This window comes from Schistocerca nitens, unplaced genomic scaffold, assembly GCF_023898315.1.
Source record: "Schistocerca nitens isolate TAMUIC-IGC-003100 unplaced genomic scaffold, iqSchNite1.1 HiC_scaffold_376, whole genome shotgun sequence".
Taxonomy (NCBI): domain Eukaryota; kingdom Metazoa; phylum Arthropoda; class Insecta; order Orthoptera; family Acrididae; genus Schistocerca; species Schistocerca nitens.
In genome coordinates this window covers 1,440,001-1,463,581 of record NW_026045910.1, presented here as the reverse complement: position 1 = coordinate 1,463,581, position 23,581 = coordinate 1,440,001, and the positions used below count along the sequence as shown (strand labels likewise).

The window sequence follows — 23,581 nt, the reverse complement described above, 5'->3', positions numbered from 1 at the left end:
CAGTTTTCATCTGCCAGGAAGTTTCATATCAGCGCACACTCCGCTGCAGAGTGAAAATCTCATTCAGTTAAGAACATTACTCGCTTCCCTTCATAAAAATTAAGCCACATACCGTATTTACTCGAATCTAAGCCGCACTCAAATATAAGCCGCACCTGAAAAATGAGACTCGAAATTGAGGAAAAAAAATTGTCCCGAATCTAAGCCGCACCTGAAATTTGAGACTCGAAATTCAAGGGGAGACAAAAGTTTTAGGCCACATCTCCAAATCGAAACAAAGTTGGTCCATTGTAATATGAGACACAATTTAGATCGAATGAATGACGATACAGCTACAGTAGTTTGGTTCGAGTTGTAAGCTTAGCAGTTACGCTTTGCCAGGTAGCCATTGCTATGAGTCAGGCGCTCCGTCCTTATTTATACGGGTACGATTCCTTTTTCACGTGCTTTGTCTGGTTTGAATTGATTGCTTATTTTTCTTTGATCTGATAAGCGCTGTTTTCTTTGTTATAGGTGTTTACGTCACTCTAAGCTGAAAAATGCATTACTATACTGTGTCAAGCATTGTTTGTTGCATTCTGATAGTGCGTGTTTACGGCCTGTCGCCGCTCGCGGCATGGCTTCCTTTTGTGTGCGCTACCGTCGCTTTAAAAAAAAAAAAAAAAAAATTAGAGGAATCGTCTCATTAGCGAAACAATGGCACCTGTGTTTTTTTTGTTACTTACACTGCTGTTTTCTTTGCTAATGATTAACAAGAACCAAATAATAGACTGCGTATGATAGATGTTCTGAACGACAGTTTAGCGAAAATTTTTCTCCGTTTGAAAATCTTTGCAGGCGCCTCTTTAGTACGTTACATTCTGCACAGAAATTAGTCATCTTAGATTTAAAAATGTAGTCAATTGCCATGCTTCATTTCTGACTGTATCACTATTAGGCATTAGAATAATACGAATATAAAGATGGCATGATATGTATATTCTTCCGCGTTTGCTGTTGTCTCACTCTAGTTTCGTAGTTTATTAGGCAGACAGGATTTAAATGAGATAGCAGCAAACACGAAACAATACGTAGTAAAATGTTTATATTCGTATTATTCTTATGGTGAAGAGAATACTGCATGTCATTCACAATTCATAAAAGTTCCTATTAGTAACCATCTCTTCTCATAGGTAGGAAAAAATCCAGAATGTAGAGTTGGCCATACTGACAAACATCCCAAACAGTCTTGCCAGTCGGATTTTTGTAGTACATTGAAATGCTGCTGCTACATTCGAAGATGAACAATACGGAATTTGTATTTACTTCGTTGGATAATGTACGAAAATGCAGCGGTCGAAACTCGGGGCGGAGAAAAAAGCTCGTCTTCCACCTGGTTTTTTTTTTTTTTTTTTTTAAATACTGACGCAGCGGTTTTGGTGCCAGTATTTATCTTTGTGCCTACAAAGCATGCCCATGTAGCGCTACATATATTCGACGGCAGAAGTTAGTTGTGGCGGCACCCACCAACATTTTTCAGAACTTCCGCTTGTTTTGCACTCGATTCTAAGCCGCAGGCGGTTTTTTGGATTACAAAAACTGGAAAAAAAGTGCGGCTTAGATTCGAGTAAATACGGTACATGTTCTTTTGTACCAAGGATGTGCTTTTTCGTAAGATGCTGACTTTACTTTTCCTCAATTCCTCACCTAATAAACTTAGAATACCACTGTTTCATAATTCTCTTACAATTGTGTCTGCATAAAATGTTAGTGAGACGAAACTGAGTAAACTCCACACTGTTTTGGCAAAAGAAACAAATTTTAAGATGGCAACCAGAGAAATGTGTAGGTTTTACTCAAAATTCACCACTCATGATGCTTCACTGAAAGTTACAAATTGCTAAAAAGTCAGGCAAAAGAAGCAAATTTTAAGATGGCAACCAGAGAAATATGTAGGTTTTACTCAAAATTCACCACTCATGATGCTTCACTGAAATTTACTAATTGCTAAAAAGTCAGGCAAAAATAAACCTCTCAATTTTTCCTGGAATTCTTTTTAGATACTAACCCTAACCAAAGCAGAGGTGACAGACCTTTTCAAATGGTCACCATGCAAGTGTGGGTGTGGAGATGACCCACTTAATATTTACAAAAATGTGAGTGTAGGCTTCAGTTTCGAATGCCACTTCTCCTCCAGCACTCCGCATTTCCGCTACAACACGGGCAGCAACCCCCACCACTACCCACGGGTACCCTGCAGACTGTGCACCTACTGGCCACGGTATTCAGCACGCACTCTAGCTGTAGTCCTAAGAGTAACAGAATTGGTTAAATTTTCTGTGGAGGCTGTTCAATGCTAAACATTTGGTTATATCCCAGATTCCAGTGAATACCAGACAATTATGATCTACACCTTCAAAAGAATACAAGAGAACACAGATTATGTCAACTAAGTAATTTTTACAGTTTCTTTCTATATGTATTTCACTTAAAGAAGTGAATATAGCTTTCTCTGCAGAGCAGCTTGAATACATATTAAACTGTGCAGGAGATAATGTTTTGCTTAAGGTATCCATAGTACCATATGCAGTCTTCTGCAATGCTATCAAGAAATCAATCAAACCTATTCTCTGAAAGTAGGGAAATAAATAACAGAAAAACATGTTCACTTTTAGTTTGGAGTTTTGATGCAGATATGTGAAAATGGCATGGAATGTAACACACTTCACTCAATAAACTTTGAGTGATGTAAAAAGCAGATTTGTTTCGAATTGTGATGCAAAAAGAGAGAGCCAGAGCTGCAACTAAAATGGATGTTTATTTAGTCAGTGAAAGGTCTCAAACCAACCAATGTTTGCCAAGTAAAATTCCCGTCCAAAATAGCCGTAGACAAAGTGCGATTATACATATATGGTCCAGGGTGCTGGAGTTACGCAAGACTTGTTATGGCCTTGCAAAAAAAAATTGTTTCTCTGCTTTTTAAAACAACTGTTATACATCTGATATTTGTTTTGACACAAGAAAAATAAAGCTGTCCTTATCCTGAAGGCTGGTTTGAACATTACAGTGCTGTGCTAAGCATGGTCCAGTTGGTTGTGGTATGCCACTGCCTTCTTCTGACATCTGGAATGACTTATCCAAGTAGTTCTAGCGATATCTACACTTTGGTGTGGACTCTCACACACAGTGCAATTTGCAAAGTAAGCAGTAATAAATCATTGACAAAGACGAAACAAGGACCACATGACACAGGGGGGCTGGGACAGGGGTGTCCTTAGCCAAATGGAGAGTAAATGCCAGAGCACTGGATTTGAAGTTCAGCACTTGACCACAAAGCTAAAAGCCAAAATATTTTGTGAATACATGTGCAAAAGTATTCTAAGGTAAAATGATGGTTTATGTGTCACATAAAGCATACCATAAAACACAATGTGAAAGCCAATTTGTTCCTTTTTTGTGAAATGAGCATTGCAATAACCTCCATCAAAAGGACCAGAAATACCAATTCACCCTGCCCTGATTACTAACTCCTTATCTGCTGCCTGACTCTAATCTTGTTCACCTATGGCCTCCTTAGTTTACTCCCCTAGGTGTCCAAGTTCCTTGTTGGTTCCTATGGTGATACCAGAGGCAAACCACTAGTCAGAAACTATTACACACTCATCAGTTCCAGATTTGTTGACCAGCTCTAATTCTTACACATTAAGGGAATAATATCCAGTGACATCCTTCCACGTTTGTATTTGAATCTAAACCAATGATAATAACTATTATCGCGGCCACAGTAAGCACCGATAAAGATATATTTTGCTTCGCCGCAAGGCAGATAACAAATGATAAAACATTCCATTCAGTTTTTTTTTTTTTTTTTTTTTAAGTAGAGGACTCTGTCCTTGGTTCTTGAGTGGAGAAGACGTATTTTTTTGTAAGATGTGTGTGGTAGCTATTTGTGTTGTCTGAATAATAATAATTATTTGTGCAAAACCATGAAAGTTTACCTTTCTTCCACGTAATACGTAAATGTCATGTCACTAATGCAGCCGAAACATTCCACATGGGAAAAATATATCTAAAAACAAAGATGATGTGACTTACCGAACGAAAGCGCTGGCAGGTCGACAGACACACAAACAAACACAAACATACACACAAAATTCAAGCTTTCGCAACAAACTGTTGCCTCATCAGGAAAGAGGGAAGGAGAGGGAAAGACGAAAGGATGTGGGTTTTAAGGGAGAGGGTAAGGAGTCATTCCAATCCCGGGAGTGGAAAGACTTACCTTAGGGGGAAAAAAGGACGGGTATACACTCGCACACACACACATATCCATCCACACATATACAGACACAAGCAGACATATTTAGAGACAAAGAGTTTGGGCAGAGATGTCAGTCGAGGCAGAAGTGCAGAGGCAAAGATGTTGTTGAATGACAGGTGAGGTGTGAGTGGCGGCAACTTGAAATTAGCGGAGATTGAGGCCTGGTGGATAACGGGAAGAGAGGATATATTGAAGAGCAAGTTCCCATCTCCGGAGTTCGGATAGGTTGGTGTTAGTGGGAAGTATACAGATAACCCGGACGGTGTAACACTGTGCCAAGATGTGCTGGCCGTGCACCAAGGCATGTTTAGCCACAGGGTGATCCTCATTACCAACAAACACTGTCTGCCTGTGTCCATTCATGCGAATGGACAGTTTGTTGCTGGTCATTCCCACATAGAATGCGTCACAGTGTAGGCAGGTCAGTTGGTAGATCACGCGGGTGCTTTCACACGTGGCTTTGCCTTTGATCGTGTACACCTTCCGGGTTACAGGACTGGAGTAGGTGGTGGTGGGAGGGTGCATGGGACAGGTTTTACACCGGGGGCGGTTACAAGGGTAGGAGCCAGAGGGTAGGGAAGGTGGTTTGGGGATTTCATAGGGATGAACTAAGAGGTTACGAAGGTTAGGTGGGCGGCAGAAAGACACTCTTGGTGGAGTGGGGAGGATTTCATGAAGGATGGATCTCATTTCATGGCAGGATTTGAAGAAGTCGTATCCCTGCTGGAGAGCCACATTCAGAATCTGATCCAGTCCCGGAAAGTATCCTGTCACGAGTGGGGCACTTTTGTGGTTCTTCTGTGGGAGGTTCTGGGTTTGAGAGGATGAGGAAGTGGCTCTGGTTATTTGTTTCTCTACCAGGTCGGGAGGGTAGTTGCAGGATGTGAAAGCTGTTGCCAGGTTGTTGGTGTAATGCTTCAGGGATTCCGGACTGGAGCAGATTCGTTTGCCACGAAGACCTAGGCTGTAGGGAAGGGACCGTTTGATGTGGAATGGGTGGCAGCTGTCGTAATGGAGGTACTGTTGCCTGTTGGTGGGTTTGATGTGGACGGACGTGTGAAGCTGGCCATTGGACAGGTGGAGGTCAACATCAAGGAAAGTGGCATGGGATTTGGAGTAGGACCAGGTGAATCTGATGGAACCAAAGGAGTTGAGGTTGGAGAGGAAATTCTGGAGTTCTTCTTCACTGTGAGTCCAGATCATGAAGATGTCATCAATAAATCTGTACCAAACTTTGGGTTGGCAGGCCTGGGTAACCAAGAAGGCTTCCTCTAAGCGACCCATGAATAGGTTGGCGTACGAAGGGGCCATCCTGGTACCCATGGCTGTTCCCTTTAATTGTTGGTATGTCTGGCCTTCAAAAGTGAAGAAGTTGTGGGTCAGGATGAAGCTGGCTAAGGTAATGAGGAAAGAGGTTTTAGGTAGGGTGGCAGGTGATCGGCGTGAAAGGAAGTGCTCCATCGCAGCAAGGCCCTGGACGTGCGGGATATTTGTGTATAAGGAAGTGGCATCAATGGTTACAAGGATGGTTTCTGGGGGTAACAGATTGGGTAAGGATTCCAGGCGTTCGAGAAAGTGGTTGGTGTCTTTGATGAAGGATGGGAGACTGCATGTTATGGGTTGAAGGTGTTGATCTACATAGGCAGAGATACGTTCTGTGGGGGCTTGGTAACCAGCTACAATGGGGCGGCCGGGATGATTGGGTTTGTGAATTTTAGGAAGAAGGTAGGGGTGCGGGGTGTCGGTGGGGTCAGGAGGTTGATGGAGTCAGGTGAAAGGTTTTGTAGGGGGCCTAAGGTTCTGAGGATTCCTTGAAGCTCCGCCTGGACATCAGGAATGGGATTACCTTGGCAAACTTTGTATGTGGTGTTGTCTGAAAGTTGACGCAGTCCCTCAGCCACATACTCCCGACGATCAAGTATCACGGTCGTGGAACCCTTGTCCGCCGGAAGAATGACGATGGACCGGTCAGCCTTCAGATCACGGATAGCCTGGGCTTCAGCAGTGGTGATGTTGGGAGTAGGATTAAGATTTTTAAGAAGGATTGAGAGGCAAGGCTGGAAGTCAGAAATTCCTGGAAGGTTTGGAGAGGGTGATTTTGAGGAAGAGGAGGTGGGTCCCGCTGTGACGGAGGACGGAACTGTTCCAGGCAGGGCTCAATTTGGATAGTGTCTTGGGGAGTTGGATCATTGGGTAGGATTAGGATCATTTTTCTTCGTGGCAAAGTGATACTTCCAGCAGAGAGTACGAGTGTAGGACAGTAAATCTTTGACGAGGGCTGTTTGGTTGAATCTGGGAGTGGGGCTGAAGGTGAGGCCTTTGGATAGGACAGAGGTTTCGGATTGGGAGAGAGGTTTGGAGGAAAGGTTAACTACTGAATTAGGGTGTTGTGGTGCCAGATTGTGTTGATTGGAATTTTGAGGTTTTGGAGGGAGTGGAGCCAGAAGTGGGAGACTGAGTAGATGGGAGAGACTGGGTTTGTGTGCAATGAGAGGTGGTTGAGGTTTACTGGAAAGGTTGTGAAGGGTGAGTGAGTTGCCTTTCCGGAGGTGGGAAACCAGGAGATTGGATAGTTTTTTGAGGTGAAGGGTGGCATGCTGTTCTAATTTGCGGTTGGCCTGTAGGAGGATGCTCTGAATAGCCGGTGTGGATGTGGGAGAGGAAAGATTGAGGACTTTTATTAAGGATAGGAGTTGACGGGTGTGTTCATTGGCTGAGTTGATGTGTAGGTGAAGGATTAGGTGGGTGAGGGCAATGGATTGTTCAGTTTGGAACTGGTATAGGGACTGATGGAAAGAAGGGTTGCAGCCAGAGATGGGAACTTTAAGTGTGAGGCCTTTGGGGGTTATGCCAAATGTCAGACAAGCCTGAGAAAGTAAAATATGCGAGCGTAATCTGGCTAGGGTGAAGGCATGTTTGCGGAGGGAATGTAAATAAAACTTAATGGGGTCGTTGTGGGGGTGTTGTGAGGGTGACATGGTATTAGAAGGTGGAAAGTGTAACATGAGGTTGAAATGAAAATGAAAGATAAAAATATATGGGGAGAGATAAGGGTGAACTAGAAAGTAACTGGAGATCTGGTATGAAAAATGGCGAAAAAGTGTTGGTTAAGTTGATCCTGTGGTGAACTTGGGTTGGTAGACAGCGATGTGCATGAAGGTTAGGTGGTTGTGTTGCCGCTAAAACACGTTAAAGGACGGAGAAATTCGGGAAAATTTCGAAAAAACCTGTAAATGTATTAAAGGAGTGGTGTTGTGGTGAAAGATTACGAAAATGGGGCTAACAATTGTAATAATGACGTAAAAACCTGTGGGGAGCGGCTAAAAATGATCAGTGATGTGCGAAAAACGGAAGTGGAAATAAAATGAAAGTTATTAGAACTAGTCGAAATGGTTGTTTAATACGTGAAAGCAGCTGTTATTGAACTAGAAACGGTGGATTTTATAGCAGCGGTAGTGTTGAAAGCGGAAAATAAAAATTTTTTTGGTTATGGTTTGGAAGTGGGTTACGTATTATTGAGTATATATAGGCGGGATAAAATTGTATTCCGGTAAAAAGGGGAAGGTGAATACAAAGTGAGACTACTGGTAAAAACAGAAAGAGAAAATAAAGAGAAAATAAGACGACAGGAAAGATTTCGAAATGCAACAGCGACAATAACAAACGTAATTGTTGGGTTCAAATTAATGATATGGTTATAATAGAGGGAAACATTCCACGTAGGAAAAATATATCTAAAAACAAAGATGATGTGACTTACCAAATGAAAGTGCTGGCAGGTCGACAGACACACAAACAAACACAAACATACACACAAAATTCAAGCTTTCGCAACAAACTGTTGCCTCATTAGGAAAGAGGGAAGGAGAGGGAAAGACGAAAGGATGTGGGTTTTAAGGGAGAGGGTAAGGAGTCATTCCAATCCCGGGAGTGGAAAGACTTACCTTAGGGGGAAAAAAGGACGGGTATACACTCGCGCACACACACACATATCCATCCACACATATACAGACACAAGCAGACATATTTAGAGACAAAGAGTTTGGGCAGAGATGTCAGTCGAGGCAGAAGTGCAGAGGCAAAGATGTTGTTGAATGACAGGTGAGGTGTGAGTGGCGGCAACTTGAAATTAGCGGAGATTGAGGCCTGGTGGATAACGGGAAGAGAGGATATATTGAAGAGCAAGTTCCCATCTCCGGAGTTCGGATAGGTTGGTGTTAGTGGGAAGTATACAGATAACCCGGACGGTGTAACACTGTGCCAAGATGTGCTGGCCGTGCACCAAGGCATGTTTAGCCACAGGGTGATCCTCATTACCAACAAACACTGTCTGCCTGTGTCCATTCATGCGAATGGACAGTTTGTTGCTGGTCATTCCCACATAGAATGCGTCACAGTGTAGGCAGGTCAGTTGGTAGATCACGTGGGTGCTTTCACACGTGGCTCTGCCTTTGATCGTGTACACCTTCCGGGTTACAGGACTGGAGTAGGTGGTGGTGGGAGGGTGCATGGGACAGGTTTTACACCAGGGGCGGTTACAAGGGTAGGAGCCAGAGGGTAGGGAAGGTGGTTTGGGGATTTCATAGGGATGAACTAAGAGGTTACGAAGGTTAGGTGGGCGGCAGAAAGACACTCTTGGTGGAGTGGGGAGGATTTCATGAAGGATGGATCTCATTTCAGGGCAGGATTTGAAGAAGTCGTATCCCTGCTGGAGAGCCACATTCAGAATCTGATCCAGTCCCGGAAAGTATCCTGTCACGAGTGGGGCACTTTTGTGGTTCTTCTGTGGGAGGTTCTGGGTTTGAGAGGATGAGGAAGTGGCTCTGGTTATTTGTTTCTCTACCAGGTCGGGAGGGTAGTTGCGGGATGCGAAAGCCGTTGTCAGGTTGTTGGTGTAATGCTTCAGGGATTCAGGACTGGAGCAGATTCGTTTGCCACGAAGACCTAGGCTGTAGGGAAGGGACCGTTTGATGTGGAATGGGTGGCAGCTGTCGTAATGGAGGTACTGTTGCCTGTTGGTGGGTTTGATGTGGACGGACGTGTGAAGCTGGCCATTGGACAGGTGGAGGACAACAACAAGGAAAGTGGCATGGGATTTGGAGTAGGACCAGGTGAATCTGATGGAACCAAAGGAGTTGAGGTTGGAGAGGAAATTCTGGAGTTCTTCTTCACTGTGAGTCCAGATCATGAAGATGTCATCAATAAATCTGTACCAAACTTTGGGTTGGCAGGCCTGGGTAACCAAGAAGGCTTCCTCTAAGCGACCCATGAATAGGTTGGCGTACGAAGGGGCCATCCTGGTACCCATGGCTGTTCCCTTTAATTGTTGGTATGTCTGGCCTTCAAAAGTGAAGAAGTTGTGGGTCAGGATGAAGCTGGCTAAGGTAATGAGGAAAGAGGTTTTAGGTAGGGTGGCAGGTGATCGGCGTGAAAGGAAGTGCTCCATCGCAGCAAGGCCCTGGACGTGCGGGATATTTGTGTATAAGGAAGTGGCATCAATGGTTACAAGGATGGTTTCTGGGGGTAACAGATTGGGTAAGGATTCCAGGCGTTCGAGAAAGTGGTTGGTGTCTTTGATGAAGGATGGGAGACTGCATGTTATGGGTTGAAGGTGTTGATCTACATAGGCAGAGATACGTTCTGTGGGGGCTTGGTAACCAGCTACAATGGGGCGGCCGGGATGATTGGGTTTGTGAATTTTAGGAAGAAGGTAGGGGTGCGGGGTGTCGGTGGGGTCAGGAGGTTGATGGAGTCAGGTGAAAGGTTTTGTAGGGGGCCTAAGGTTCTGAGGATTCCTTGAAGCTCCGCCTGGACATCAGGAATGGGATTACCTTGGCAAACTTTGTATGTGGTGTTGTCTGAAAGTTGACGCAGTCCCTCAGCCACATACTCCCGACGATCAAGTACCACGGTCGTGGAACCCTTGTTCGCCGGAAGAATGACGATGGACCGGTCAGCCTTCAGATCACAGATAGCCTGGGCTTCAGCAGTGGTGATGTTGGGAGTAGGATTAAGATTTTTAAGAAGGATTGAGAGGCAAGGCTGGAAGTCAGAAATTCCTGGAAGGTTTGGAGAGGGTGATTTTGAGGAAGAGGAGGTGGGTCCCGCTGTGACGGAGGACGGAACTGTTCCAGGCAGGGTTCAATTTGGATAGTGTCTTGGGGAGTTGGATCATTGGGTAGGATTAGGATCATTTTTCTTCGTGGCAAAGTGATACTTCCAGCAGAGAGTACGAGTGTAGGACAGTAAATCTTTGACGAGGGCTGTTTGGTTGAATCTGGGAGTGGGGCTGAAGGTGAGGCCTTTGGATAGGACAGAGGTTTCGGATTGGGAGAGAGGTTTGGAGGAAAGGTTAACTACTGAATTAGGGTGTTGTGGTGCCAGATTGTGTTGATTGGAATTTTGAGGTTTTGGAGGGAGTGGAGCCAGAAGTGGGAGACTGAGTAGATGGGAGAGACTGGGTTTGTGTGCAATGAGAGGTGGTTGAGGTTTACTGGAAAGGTTGTGAAGGGTGAGTGAGTTGCCTTTCCGGAGGTGGGAAACCAGGAGATTGGATAGTTTTTTGAGGTGAAGGGTGGCATGCTGTTCTAATTTGCGGTTGGCCTGTAGGAGGATGCTCTGAATAGCCGGTGTGGATGTGGGAGAGGAAAGATTGAGGACTTTTATTAAGGATAGGAGTTGACGGGTGTGTTCATTGGCTGAGTTGATGTGTAGGTGAAGGATTAGGTGGGTGAGGGCAATGGATTGTTCAGTTTGGAACTGGTATAGGGACTGATGGAAAGAAGGGTTGCAGCCAGAGATGGGAACTTTAAGTGTGAGGCCTTTGGGGGTTATGCCAAATGTCAGACAAGCCTGAGAAAGTAAAATATGCGAGCGTAATCTGGCTAGGGTGAAGGCATGTTTGCGGAGGGAATGTAAATAAAACTTAATGGGGTCGTTGTGGGGGTGTTGTGAGGGTGACATGGTATTAGAAGGTGGAAAGTGTAACATGAGGTTGAAATGAAAATGAAAGATAAAAATATATGGGGAGAGATAAGGGTGAACTAGAAAGTAACTGGAGATCTGGTATGAAAAAAGGCGAAAAAGTGTTGGTTAAGTTGATCATGTGGTGAACTTGGGTTGGTAGACAGCGATGTGCATGAAAGTTAGGTGGTTGTGTTGCCGCTAAAACACGTTAAAGGACGGAGAAATTCGAGAAAATTTCGAAAAAACCTGTAAATGTATTAAAGGAGTGGTGTTTCTATTAATATCTTTATTTATGTATCCTTTCTTATAATTGCTATTTATATGTATACATATATAAATTTGCACAACTGGCGACCTGGTGACATGACTTTGAAGAAGCCATGAAACCAGTAGTGTAAATTATTTAACATTTACAAAATTGTATGAAAATTTTTTGCATGTACTAATTATTTTTAAATTTTCATGTGCAACATCACGACTGGGAGCAATATAACCAGAACCAAAAATTCTTACGGATAAAGTAACCAACTCAAAAGGGAATCAAGAGTGAAACTGGAATTTACAGAAATTTTTTGAAATACACAGTTTGTTTCACAGAAGCAAAGGTAGGACCACTACACAACCGCTTGCTTAGCTATGCTTGGCAGTGTCTCCTGTGTAGTAATTAGACATTCCTTTCCTAAATGTACTGCAATGAATTTTTCAGAAACTTTATGTAATGATTAGCGAAAGAAAAGTTTGAAGTTTTTGTGTCATAACATTTCGTGCAGCATAAAAATAACTAAATAACACTTGACGACATGTAAATCGTAAGTTTAAATTCACAAAAATAATATATTTCAATGATCTGTTTTCCAAAAATTTTAATTGTAATATTCAAACAAAGTGGCACAAAAAGCAGTTTCCATTATTGTTGACAATGGTGAAAAGGCAATGAGCCAAGATGGCGTACAATTGCAGGATAGAACATCTGAAGTACCAGCGCCATGTCTTGCACAATTAGTCGTATTAAATAGTTCAGAGACGAATATGACCGAAATGACAAGTGATAGTGAGCTTTCACAGAGCTCTAACATTGATGATACGTTGATGATGATAGATAAAACTACATCATGTATCTCCGCAAACAACATTCTGTTCGCACAGGAAAACATAGAAAGCGCAAACATGATTTTTTATGACGCTTAACCGTCACCCATCACACGAAATTCAAATGTCGATTTGCAGAGTAGAGTTGTCAACAACCAAAGTACATTAAATAGCAGCCAAAATGATGCACTTGCCGCGATACTTCAAAAACTGGATAGTATGAACACCAATTACACCAGTTTGTGTGCAGACATAAAAAATATAAACAGCAATTTACGAACGTACATATATACAAAATTTGACAGTTTGTCACAAAACCTTACCATAGTCACACAAGACATAAAACAGACAAAACAAGAGCAAAAACAAGTTTTAAGAGATTTTCAGGATACAGTCACACAGCAGATCAGTGATTTGACAAAAAAATTTCGTGAGGAGATGAACGTAAAATTTAAAGACATGGAAAAACAGCTAAAACAAGAAGTACTTTCCAAAGTAAACAATGACATTACAGGTATAAAACAGAAATTAGACACTCTTAATGAGCAGAATGATACAGTAGAACAGCAAATAAAAGCGATGAAAAACACACACACGAACCTGGAAGCTACACAAACACAATTAACTCCACAGTAAATAACAACCCTACCGTAGTAAACAAACTGCAAAACGATTACAAAAATATACCAATAGCTATTGATGAACTCACTTTTAAAAAAAGTAGCATCACGTGAAATCGAATCAGTCTGTGCCAAAAAGGAAAGAGACATAATTAATGAAAATTTATCTGACGTAATTTCAGGAGCTGAAGCAGGTACTTTAGACAAAACCAGTACCGCAGCGGAAAAGGTAGTGACGGAATGTAAATTAATCAATGATGTAGTTGAAAGGATTATTCAACAAAAGGAAAATGACATCATCAACAAATTGAACACCAATTTGCAAGCTACAGAGTACAGGATACACAACTACGTAGGTGAAACTGATACAAAGACACCAGTTGTACACATAAACAAAGTACCAGCCACAGCAAACCAAAGTAATGTATGGACACAGATCACTGCAAATCTACATGGCATAACACCAGAACCAGTACCTACGAGAAGTGTAAATAATTATGACAGCTATATAAACACAGTACAAAATGTAAACAGCTTGTCCACTACATTTGCTGACGAAGGTCTATTAAGACACCGTCAATATCCAACATTCATGAGTGAAGGTAAGAACATGAATCCTGTTGTGTTTATTAGTGCTTTTCGACATTGTTTCCTAGAAATTGGACGGAAGCACAAAAGATCAGGTTTGTTGTTGGGTATATGCAAAGCGATGTACTTTTGTGGGTGACCAAGGTAGCTGAGCGTTGTACCACATATTTACAATTTGAATGGTCTTATCTTGACAAATACTGGTCAGAAGCTGTACATGAGAGACTTAGGTGAGAGGTTTTTAACCCCGCCCCGTTTAATAGCAAATATGGTAGCTTGCGAAGATATTTTGAGAAGTATCTCAACAAAACACATTATTGGACGAATCCTATTTCTCATATGGATGTTTTAAAAATTTTTAAATGTCATTTGGCATCACATATTCATGAAAAATTAATTACTACACCTGAGCACGACACAGAATATTTTCTATCAATTTCACATTCAATCGACCTTATGTATGAAGAGAAAGTAGTAACAAATAGGGTGTCAGAAAGTCAAACACCACAACAATGTAACTTGAATGGTCAATACAGAAAGCCAGACTCGAACACACAGCAAAGCGGGTACGTGCAACCGCAAGGATACATTAACCGAGGTAATGGATACAGGACTGGAAATGATAGCAACAAGAGATTTAAACAAAACTTTCCGTATAACAGGAACAATTACCATCCACAAGTTAATCTAATTTCAATCCCTCCTCTCAAAATAGATCGTAGTTACGGTAGTTTTGAATATGAAGTAAATAGAAGCACTGATGTATTGTAAAACAGACTTACATAATTCTTTTTACTGTATTTACTTTAAGTATGCTTGGTGAATTTTAAGTGAACAGTTGCCTTCTAATTAATTGAAGATAGAAGATCAAACATTAATACATAATTTATTTTATTCACATCAGTAACTGTATAGTGGGATAAGACTACATTAACACGGCATGCAGCAGTACCAGTACCTTACATAAAATATTTTTATGATTTACCACAAATATCATCCAAGGAACATTGTTTCCAATAAATAAATAATTGTGAACTGTACAAGGTTGACTTACTACCAACATTTATTTAAAAATCTTTTTTTAATATCAACAAATCAGTTTGGCATAATTTATAACAAGTATGGAATTCAGCATTTGTACCATAAATTATTTCACGACCTGAATTCATAAATCTCATTATTTACAGACATACACATACTCTGTTATTCAAGTAACATATACACATAATTCTCAGTAATATAAAGTGGTCTCTAAATGAGTTCACCTGATTTGTATTTAACAATTCTTTGCAAACACGTCCAAAAGAAATAAAAGTTAGAGAAGGCTATCTCAATACATTTTGAAGAGACTCTGGCAAACTTCAACAGCATTAAACTGCAGGTTGGTATCTGTTTCTTTCCCCTCAGAGTTTGATTATTATTAAAAACAAAATAAAAAAGTAACAGGTACTAAAGATTACCCTTCTCTAAATATTTAAGCCCACCTGAACAAACAACACACACAGCCATTCTAACAGAGATCATTAGTACATATATGACTTTTGTAACAGTAAAAATTATTGACAAGTATTGCACATACCAATATAATGCAACTGACTGCATTTGAATTCGACTAAATGCATTACATAGGGAGTAAGCAGCTGCAATGCACCTCACATGTTTTTCTTAAGAAGCACAATAAAATGAAATAAATCTCTACTGTTAAGCGGGATTCCGATTATAAACATGCTATAATATCCGAAAATGGTGCCTGGGACTGTGGCGCTGCAGCCTGGAATGTCGAAACAAATGTCTCCTTCTGTTTATCGTCCTTAAGCTGAAACATACACAGACATGAACAACATTCAATAACTGGAATAATGTTTAACTTTCATTCTTAAAAGATACATGCTTGCAGAAAATTATAAGCACTGTACACAGGAGAAAGCATCGTGCATCAGAGTCGAAGCTCCGAGATGCACACTGAGGTGACAAATGTCATGGAAAAACAACACACGGTTGACAATGCTTGCCAAAGATGAGAGGTAGCACTAATCAGTTCTATTAGCTAGACTATCACCTGTGTTGTGTAGCATCTTCAAATGTGATTATGGCCACACAATGAAACTTATCACTGAAGCTTACTGTTAGATTATAGCTGTGCACAATACCAGGACTGTGATTCATACTCACACCTTTTGTAGGCAATTCACTTATCGACTACTACCTCTAACTACTGAAGTTACAAAAAATGAAATTATGTTCACAATTCCGATTACAGCCATGACAATTACTTTCGTAAAATGTAAGTGATTCAGAGCAATCTAAAGTGAGGCAACCACATAAAACTTCTTGTAGGAAAAGCGTATACCAGGCTGAGATTTATTGCAGAAATCCTAAGGGAGTTAATTCACCCACAAAAGAAATGGCTTACAAAACACCTGTTCATGCAATTGTTGAACACTGCCCATCAGTCTAGGATCCTTACCATGTAGCATTAATAGAGCACATATAAAAGACCCAAAGAGGAGCAGCATATTCCCTCACTGGTTTGTTTAGTCCGGGCAAATGCATCACAGAGCTGATGATCAAGTTCCAGCAATAAACATTACAAGTGACGTATTGTGCATAAAGAGAGAATTACTATTAAATTTTCAAGAACATTCCATCCAAGAACAATCATGCAACATATTACTTCCTTTCACATACATCACACTAAATGACTACGATGAGAAAAATTAGGGAAATTAGATCACATGTGGAATTGCTCTTCAGGAAAGCGGGCAACAATAATAGTAATACAAGTAACTTCCACCACATGCTTGAAGGTGACTAATGGAATACAGATTTAATGTAATAAAAGAGTATACAGTAGTTGACATAATAAAGTCTGCTGTTAGGGTTCATAAAAGGTTACAAATACAAACCAGCTCTTATTTGACCACAATGGAGATGATATTTAACTGTAATGTACTGTTACAATGCATGTAGATCATATATAAAACCAATTCTCATATTTTACTTTTTCATGTCCAGTCAAGTTTTCAGCCACAGTCTCTGATCGTTGTCATTCCTTGTAAAATTTTCAGCCCAGTATTGGTCAGTGTCAATAGCTGCACTGTTTCCCAGCCATAGATCTTCAGGGGTGCATTTTATAGGATTAATAGGACAATCTAATGTGTGTGTCATACCTAGCACCTCACCACAACTGCAGAAACTGTCACTATCATACTACAGCTCCCACTGAGATAGTTTTTTTATAATTGGAGCAACACCAAAATGTAAGCTGCTGAGGGTCTTCCAGTTTTCCACTGCAGTTAGGTACCTGTTGCCTCAGTTTCTTGGGGTGGGTACCACTCGAGAGGTTCTACGTCCAAAATGTTCATGAAGCTTTTTCTGGATTTTTATCTTCCTGGAAATTTGCTTTCTGCAAGGTACATTGCATGTTTTTCATCAAAAGTCTGTTTGAATTTTTCTGTGTATTCTGTTGTGGCTCATCAAATATGTGCTGCAGGGAAACCAGCTACTCTATATAGGGATGTAGCCCTCACACAGCCAGTTGCTACATGGCACGTTCCATTCAAGATGAGATCCACTTTTCCCATATATACAGATCTAGAACAGACTGTGTAGGCACACTCTGCAGTGGAAAATCACAGAGCTGTATCAGTTGTTCTGAGGACAGTAAGATGTCTTCCCACTTACTGCAAGTAAACTTCATCAAAAATCTGATGTTAAATCTATCAATGGAAAATCCAGGATGGAATGAAACAATATTAGAGAAGGAAAGTTACTACTCACCCTTCTCTCCTGCCCTCCGTCTAAACTGTAGCACTTCAGTGTCCGCCATCGCCAACATACTATCCCTCCCCGTCCTCCCCGCCCCAGCCTCCTCCTTACCCCCACCCAGTTGCCACTCCCATCATGCACTCGTGCTTCTGCTTGCAGTATGGTTTCAGTTGTCTGAGACTGCAGATGTGTGTGCAAGTTGCATTTGTGTGTGTGTGTGTGTGTGTGTGTGTGTGTGTGTGTGTGTGTGGGCGTATGTGTATGTGTGTCTATTGCTGACAAAGGCCTTAATGGCCGAAAGCTATAATTGTGTGAATCTTTTTGTTGTGCTTATTGCGACTCAGCATCTCCACTATATGGTGAGTAGCAACTTTCCTTCTCTAATGATGTTAAATCTATTATTTGTATAAGATAATTTGCTTCACACATCATAATCTTATACAAAATGCACAAATGTATTTAGAGTCCTGATTGTTCATTTCAGGTGCTAACATTAAGTTTTTTTAATAATATTGTAGTTCTTGTTGGTCCTTATTACATGTACATAGATTAGCTACAAAACAATGTAATGATAATTCTCCATAAAAAGTTTTTAATAATAAAACAACCGGAAGAGACAATTACTGACTCTAGTATATCTTTTCCAGAAATGTGGTGCAAACAATGAATGGCATCCACAACACCTTCACAGAACTTTATATAGGACTCAGATAATTATATATGTTAGAACAATCAAAATATTTTACCAAAATAAAATTGCCAGAAATGTCAAACAAACAAAGAGAATATGTTCACCACAGTTATATCCCTGTTGTCCCCGCCCCTCATTAAAAAAGTGCTAAAATCTCATAATTATAACCAAATATGGCATGTGGGTCACCTCGGCATCTATTGAAAGCTCTCACCCTTAGTATGCAAGTTCTTTGTATAGTGTTACACGTCGGCATATTTGATCTCTTCATCGGGGCATAATGTTAACAGTTGTAAAACAAAATTGCATTAATGGTGAAGATATTATTATGTGGTTTAAATCATAACTGCCTCAATTCTGTGCAACGACTACTTTATCAGAAAGTAACTTTTCTATATTAAAAAAGATATTTAGTGATTGTTAGAGTGTGCACATTTAACAAGATCTGTGAAAACTGATACACAAAAACATTGGTGAAAAATTAATGTACAAACTTAACACAGCCGGAATTTTGAATAAAATCACAATTTCTGACTGAAGTTAAACTTTTACTTCATATTTTCATCATTAATACAGCTGTATATACTTGTTATCAGCTGAAACTTCCAGGCAGGTTAAAACTGTGTACTGGAGCTGGTCTCAAACCTGGAATTTTGCCTTTCAAGCAATGCTGTTACCAGAGCTGTTGAAACGCTACTCACGAACCACTCTCACAACTTCACTTCTTCCGGTACCTCTCTCCTACTTTCCCAAACTTTACAGAAGCTCTCCTGCACACCTTGCTGGGCTAGCACTCTTGGAAGAAAGGGTAATGCAGAGAAATGGCTTGGTCATAGCTTACGGGAGTCTTTAAAGAATGATCCCTTACCTGCTGTGAAGTGTCCACTGATTTGAAACTTCCTGGCAGCTTAAAAACTGGTGAAAACCTTTTTCCCTTAAAAATGTTTTAAGCTTGGGGAATAAGTAAAATGAGCACTAAAGTTTTGCTGGCCAAACCCACTTACAAAGGGGGTAATGGATGATAGATTGTCAGTCAACTGAATATAATAAAGCATTAAAATAACTTTTACAAATGACTAATATCAACTTGGTATAGGAAGTTATGGTAGAATGTAAATAATTTTGGAGTAGAAGTAACAACTTACCAAGTAGTAGAGGGACTGAGTCATCGACAGACACATAAACACAACCAAAAACTCAACACATGAAAGAGACAGAGAGGGGGGGGGGGGGGGGGGGGGGAGGTGGGAGGGAGAGAGATAATAGTAGAACATTTACCTGCCGATAAAAATCTATGGCTGCTACACACAGTAACTTCCTGTCTTCGTATTCACATTTTCCAATGCGTGACTGAACATGTGGAAACCTGAGACATAGCTAAGGAAATGAATTGTTTAAAAATATAAAAATAAATGAAACAGGCCACATACTATGTTCTACAGAATTTAAATTAGTTATTTGTTGTTGTTTTGTGGTCTTCAGTGCAGGGGCTGGTTTGATGTAGCTCTCCATGCTACTCTATCCTGTGCATGCTTCTTCATCTTGAAGTACCAACTGCAACCTACATCCTTCTGAATCTGCTTACTAAACGACTTCCTGACAATTAAATCTATATTCGATGTTAACAAATTTCTCTTCTTCAGAAACGTTTTCCTTGTCATTCCCAGTCTACATTTTTTATCCTTTCTATTTCAACCACAATCAGTTATTTTGCTCCCCAAATAGCAAAACTCATCTACTACTTTAAGTGTGTCATTTCCTAATCTAATTCCCTCAGCATCATCTGATTTAATTCCTACATTCCATTATCTTTGCTTAGTTTTTGTTGATTTTCATCTTATATCCTCCTTTCAAGACAACGTCCATTCCATTCACCTGCTCTTCCCGGTCCTTTGCTGTCTCTGCAGAATTACAATGTCGTCGACAAACCTCAAAGTTTTTATTTCTTCTCCATGGATTTTAATTCCTACTCCAAATTTATCTTTTGTTTCCTTTACTGCCTGCTCAATACACAGATTGAATAACAATGGGGATAGCCTACAACTCTGTCTCACTCCTATCTCAACCACTGGTTCCCTTTCATGCCCCTCGACTCTTGTAATTGCCATCTGGTTTCTGTACAAGGGGTAAAAAGCATTTTGCTCCCTGTAGTTGACCCCTGCCACCTTCAGAATTTGAAAGAGAGTATACCAGTCAACACTGTCAAAAGCTTTCTCTAAATCTACAAATGCTAGCAATGTAGGTTTGCCTTTCCTTAATCTATCTCCTAAGACAATTTGTTGGGTCAGTATTGCCTCACGTGTTCCTACATTTGTATGGAATCCAAACTGATCTTCCCTGAGGTCAGCTTCTACCACATTATCCATTTGTCTGTACAAAATCTGTGTTAGTATTTTGCAGCCGTGACTTTTAAACTGATAGTTCAGTAATTTTCACACTTGTCAACACCTGTTTTCTTTGGGATTGTAATTACTATATTCTTCTTGAAGTCTGAGGGTATTTAGCCCGTCTCATGCACCTTGCTCATGAGATGGTAGAGTTTTGTCACAGCTGGTTCTACCATGGCTACCATTAGATCTAATGAATGTTGTCTACTCCTGGGGCCTTGTTTCGACTTAGGTCTTTCAGTCCTCTGTCAAATCTTCATGCAATATCATATCTCCCATTTCATGTTGTCGCTGTGTGGTTTCAATTGTCCAAGACTGCAGTCATGTGTGAGTTGCGTTTGCGTGTGTGTGTGTTCGTATGTGTGTCTATTGTTGACAAAGGCCATTGGACAAAAGCTTTAAGTGTGAAAATCTTTTTGTTGTGCCTATCTGCGACTCAGCATCTCCGCTAAATTAATATTACTATCATTCCCCATTATGTTGTTCAAAATATGAAATTAAAACAATTTAAATTTTGGTTATTTAAAAAAATTGAAATAATTGTTTTTGTTTTTTTCTAACAGCAATTAGTTCTACTTATTTCTCCACAGTATACAAAGCGACAACCTCAAAGGCTGTCGCCAAGTGCTGACACACAAATGTGTATGGGGGTTTCCCTCTTCATTCTGATTGTGTCTGATGGTGTAACTAAAACATGGAAGCAAAAGTCTTTTATGAAACCACATTTAAAAGAGATTCATGTTTTAATATGAGATTGTTTGTTGGTAACAAGGAGGTCCCTCGGTTCAGGGATGACACTGATGAAAAAGAGGGAAGAAATTATCATCATGTTATGGAGCATCTTGAGGAGGAATGCTTCATCTGGCATCATGTCATACCAAATTAAGACTGAACGCGTAATACAAATTACCATATTTCATGTGGAGGAAACAGTGATTCGTGAAAACCCATTATAGAGACATCTATCTTCCAAAGTGGTACTTACTTGCAGAAATAACTCTGAAATTAAATTAAAGCTCTTGTAATACAACAGAATGAGCAGAACGAAGGCTGCTACTATAGTTCAATTCTTTTATCTTGGCAGTTCGCGCATGCCCGCCCAGATGCGGGAGGTTGCTGCATTTCCAGTTGTATGCGCCAAGAGAAGCAGCGCCATAGTATAGTTCGAAGACTTACGTTTAGGGGGGAGCGCGCAGTTTATGAAGTAAAGCCACCACGGCCGCATTAACCCTTTCACTGCTACAGAGACGTGCTCCCCGCATTTCGCGATGTGCGCGATTTTGTCATCATTGCACTGCTCGCTTGTGCAGACACATGGTGTTTCGACTGCTTTGACACACTTTATCATTCGATTTCACAAAAACTATTTGGCCCAAAAATTTGATTTTTACACATCTGCTTGACTGATACCTTCCCCCAATAAATGACTTATTTTGTTTCGATGTTCAACGCAGTTATTGTGCAGCATTAGATGTAGTAAACCATTGCACGAAATTTTGAAGAGTTTGCAGAGGTAAAAGTCCATAGCGTATACTTTACATATGGTCGATTTTAGTTGCCACTAGAAATTTCAAAAAGTTACATTGAAACGAATAAAATTCATGAAGTAAGACAGTTCGATATTGTTTTTAAATAAAGAAAATTTTAAGCACCGATCAAGGTTTGAACTCAGAACCTTTCGCATAGCAGCCATACACTTTAACCATTACGCTAATGCAGCTCATCATTCTATACGTCACCTGGAGGACTGTAAAATATCACGCAAAATACCGACAAACACTGTTGATATGATTATGAATTACTCACGTTTCGTCCAAGTACAATAGGAAATAAACAATTACCGCTGTTCTTAATTGCGAAAAAGCGGTTAGTGAGAATGATACAAACATCTTTCCTTGCTATCGCCTGAATTAGGAGGCTTATTAATTTTTTGGTTTAATTAATTAATAGAATATGAAGCAACTGGTATAAAGAATGCTTTTTCCAAACTTCCTATAAAAGAAAGTCTGCTATCAAGACATTGCTTTTGTTCAATTACTTTATTTATGACTGAACGTTTCTAAAACTGAAGACATTCGTCCGTGCTCTGCACTGCAGTCGAGCTCTGGCAATGTCGTTCTCTGTTCATTGGCTGACTGTGTATTGTGACATCAGATACGCAGAACGAACCTAAACTCGGCCGCCGTCATGAATGACGCGCACTTTAGTCATTATCATCAGATTGTGACTAACATGAAGACAGTGACTTCCATACTTTCTCACACTTCCAAACACTGTGAACCTATAATATAGGTGGCCATGATCCAACACATCGACAATGAAAATCTGGCTTACTGAGCTAATGCTATGTTAAATGATGAATAACTTTGCATATAGTCTGCATTTTCTGCTTTGTTCCAGGAGTGAGTTAGAGTAGTAAAACAATGCATTTTTTTCAGAAATCTGTTAAAAATCAATGTTAAAGGTCATGATAATGTTAAAAAAATTAGAAATGTGGAAAATGTTGTAACATGGACTTGTTACTGACATGAAAGCATTGTACTGAAAGAATAGGACCTCCGTTGGGACTGACAAAAATTAACATAAAAATGTGGGAATGTAAAAACCGGGTTTTACGATACATTTTTTCCTCTCTTTGAACATTTTTATATTTTCCAGAATATGAACGATTTTTGTTGTATTCCTCTCTCCAATTGTTGTCCAATACTCATCTAATTACAAAAACTCATGCACACAATAATAAAATTATAATGGTGGTGATGCTGAATTATTCATGGAAATGATGTAGGACTAAAAACAAATTTCACTGAGAGTAAGTATGAAAAGGATACAGAGCTCGGAGCCACGGATTTGTTGAAGCACTGATGAAGAAACATGTGAGGCACCATGTTGCCATACCTACTAGTGAACACTGAGTAAAATTAGACAAACTGAGCACAACCCACTCTTGCAGTAATGGCAGTTGTGACTGCTGACATGCACTTTCAAACACCTGTAAAAATTAAGATCTTCCATTAATAATTCACTTTCTAATGGAACTACACAACAATTAAAATTTAATTCCTATTTATAAGTAGTATATCCAAAGTAAAAGAAATCCATTAACAATTTTTTGGAAGTTATGTCTCACTTATATGCAGGTGAAGAAAACCTGATTGATTTCATAATTCACTAT

The 23,581-nt window shown here is 40.3% G+C and overlaps 1 protein-coding gene across 1 annotated transcript in view; it reads right to left on the bottom strand.

Moving 5' to 3' along the window:
• Positions 1-12,815: 12,815 nt before the first annotated feature.
• Positions 12,816-23,581, bottom strand: part of LOC126229606 (huntingtin-like) — a 549,560-nt gene continuing 538,794 nt past the window's right edge. The window contains exons 51-53 of the mRNA XM_049942347.1: positions 23,238-23,398; positions 19,298-19,385; positions 12,816-15,376 (exon numbers count right to left, since the gene is read on the bottom strand). Coding sequence (XP_049798304.1) covers positions 15,278-15,376; positions 19,298-19,385; positions 23,238-23,398 — 348 coding nt within the window. The 3' untranslated portion in view covers positions 12,816-15,277. The remainder of the gene's footprint in view (positions 15,377-19,297; positions 19,386-23,237; positions 23,399-23,581) is intronic.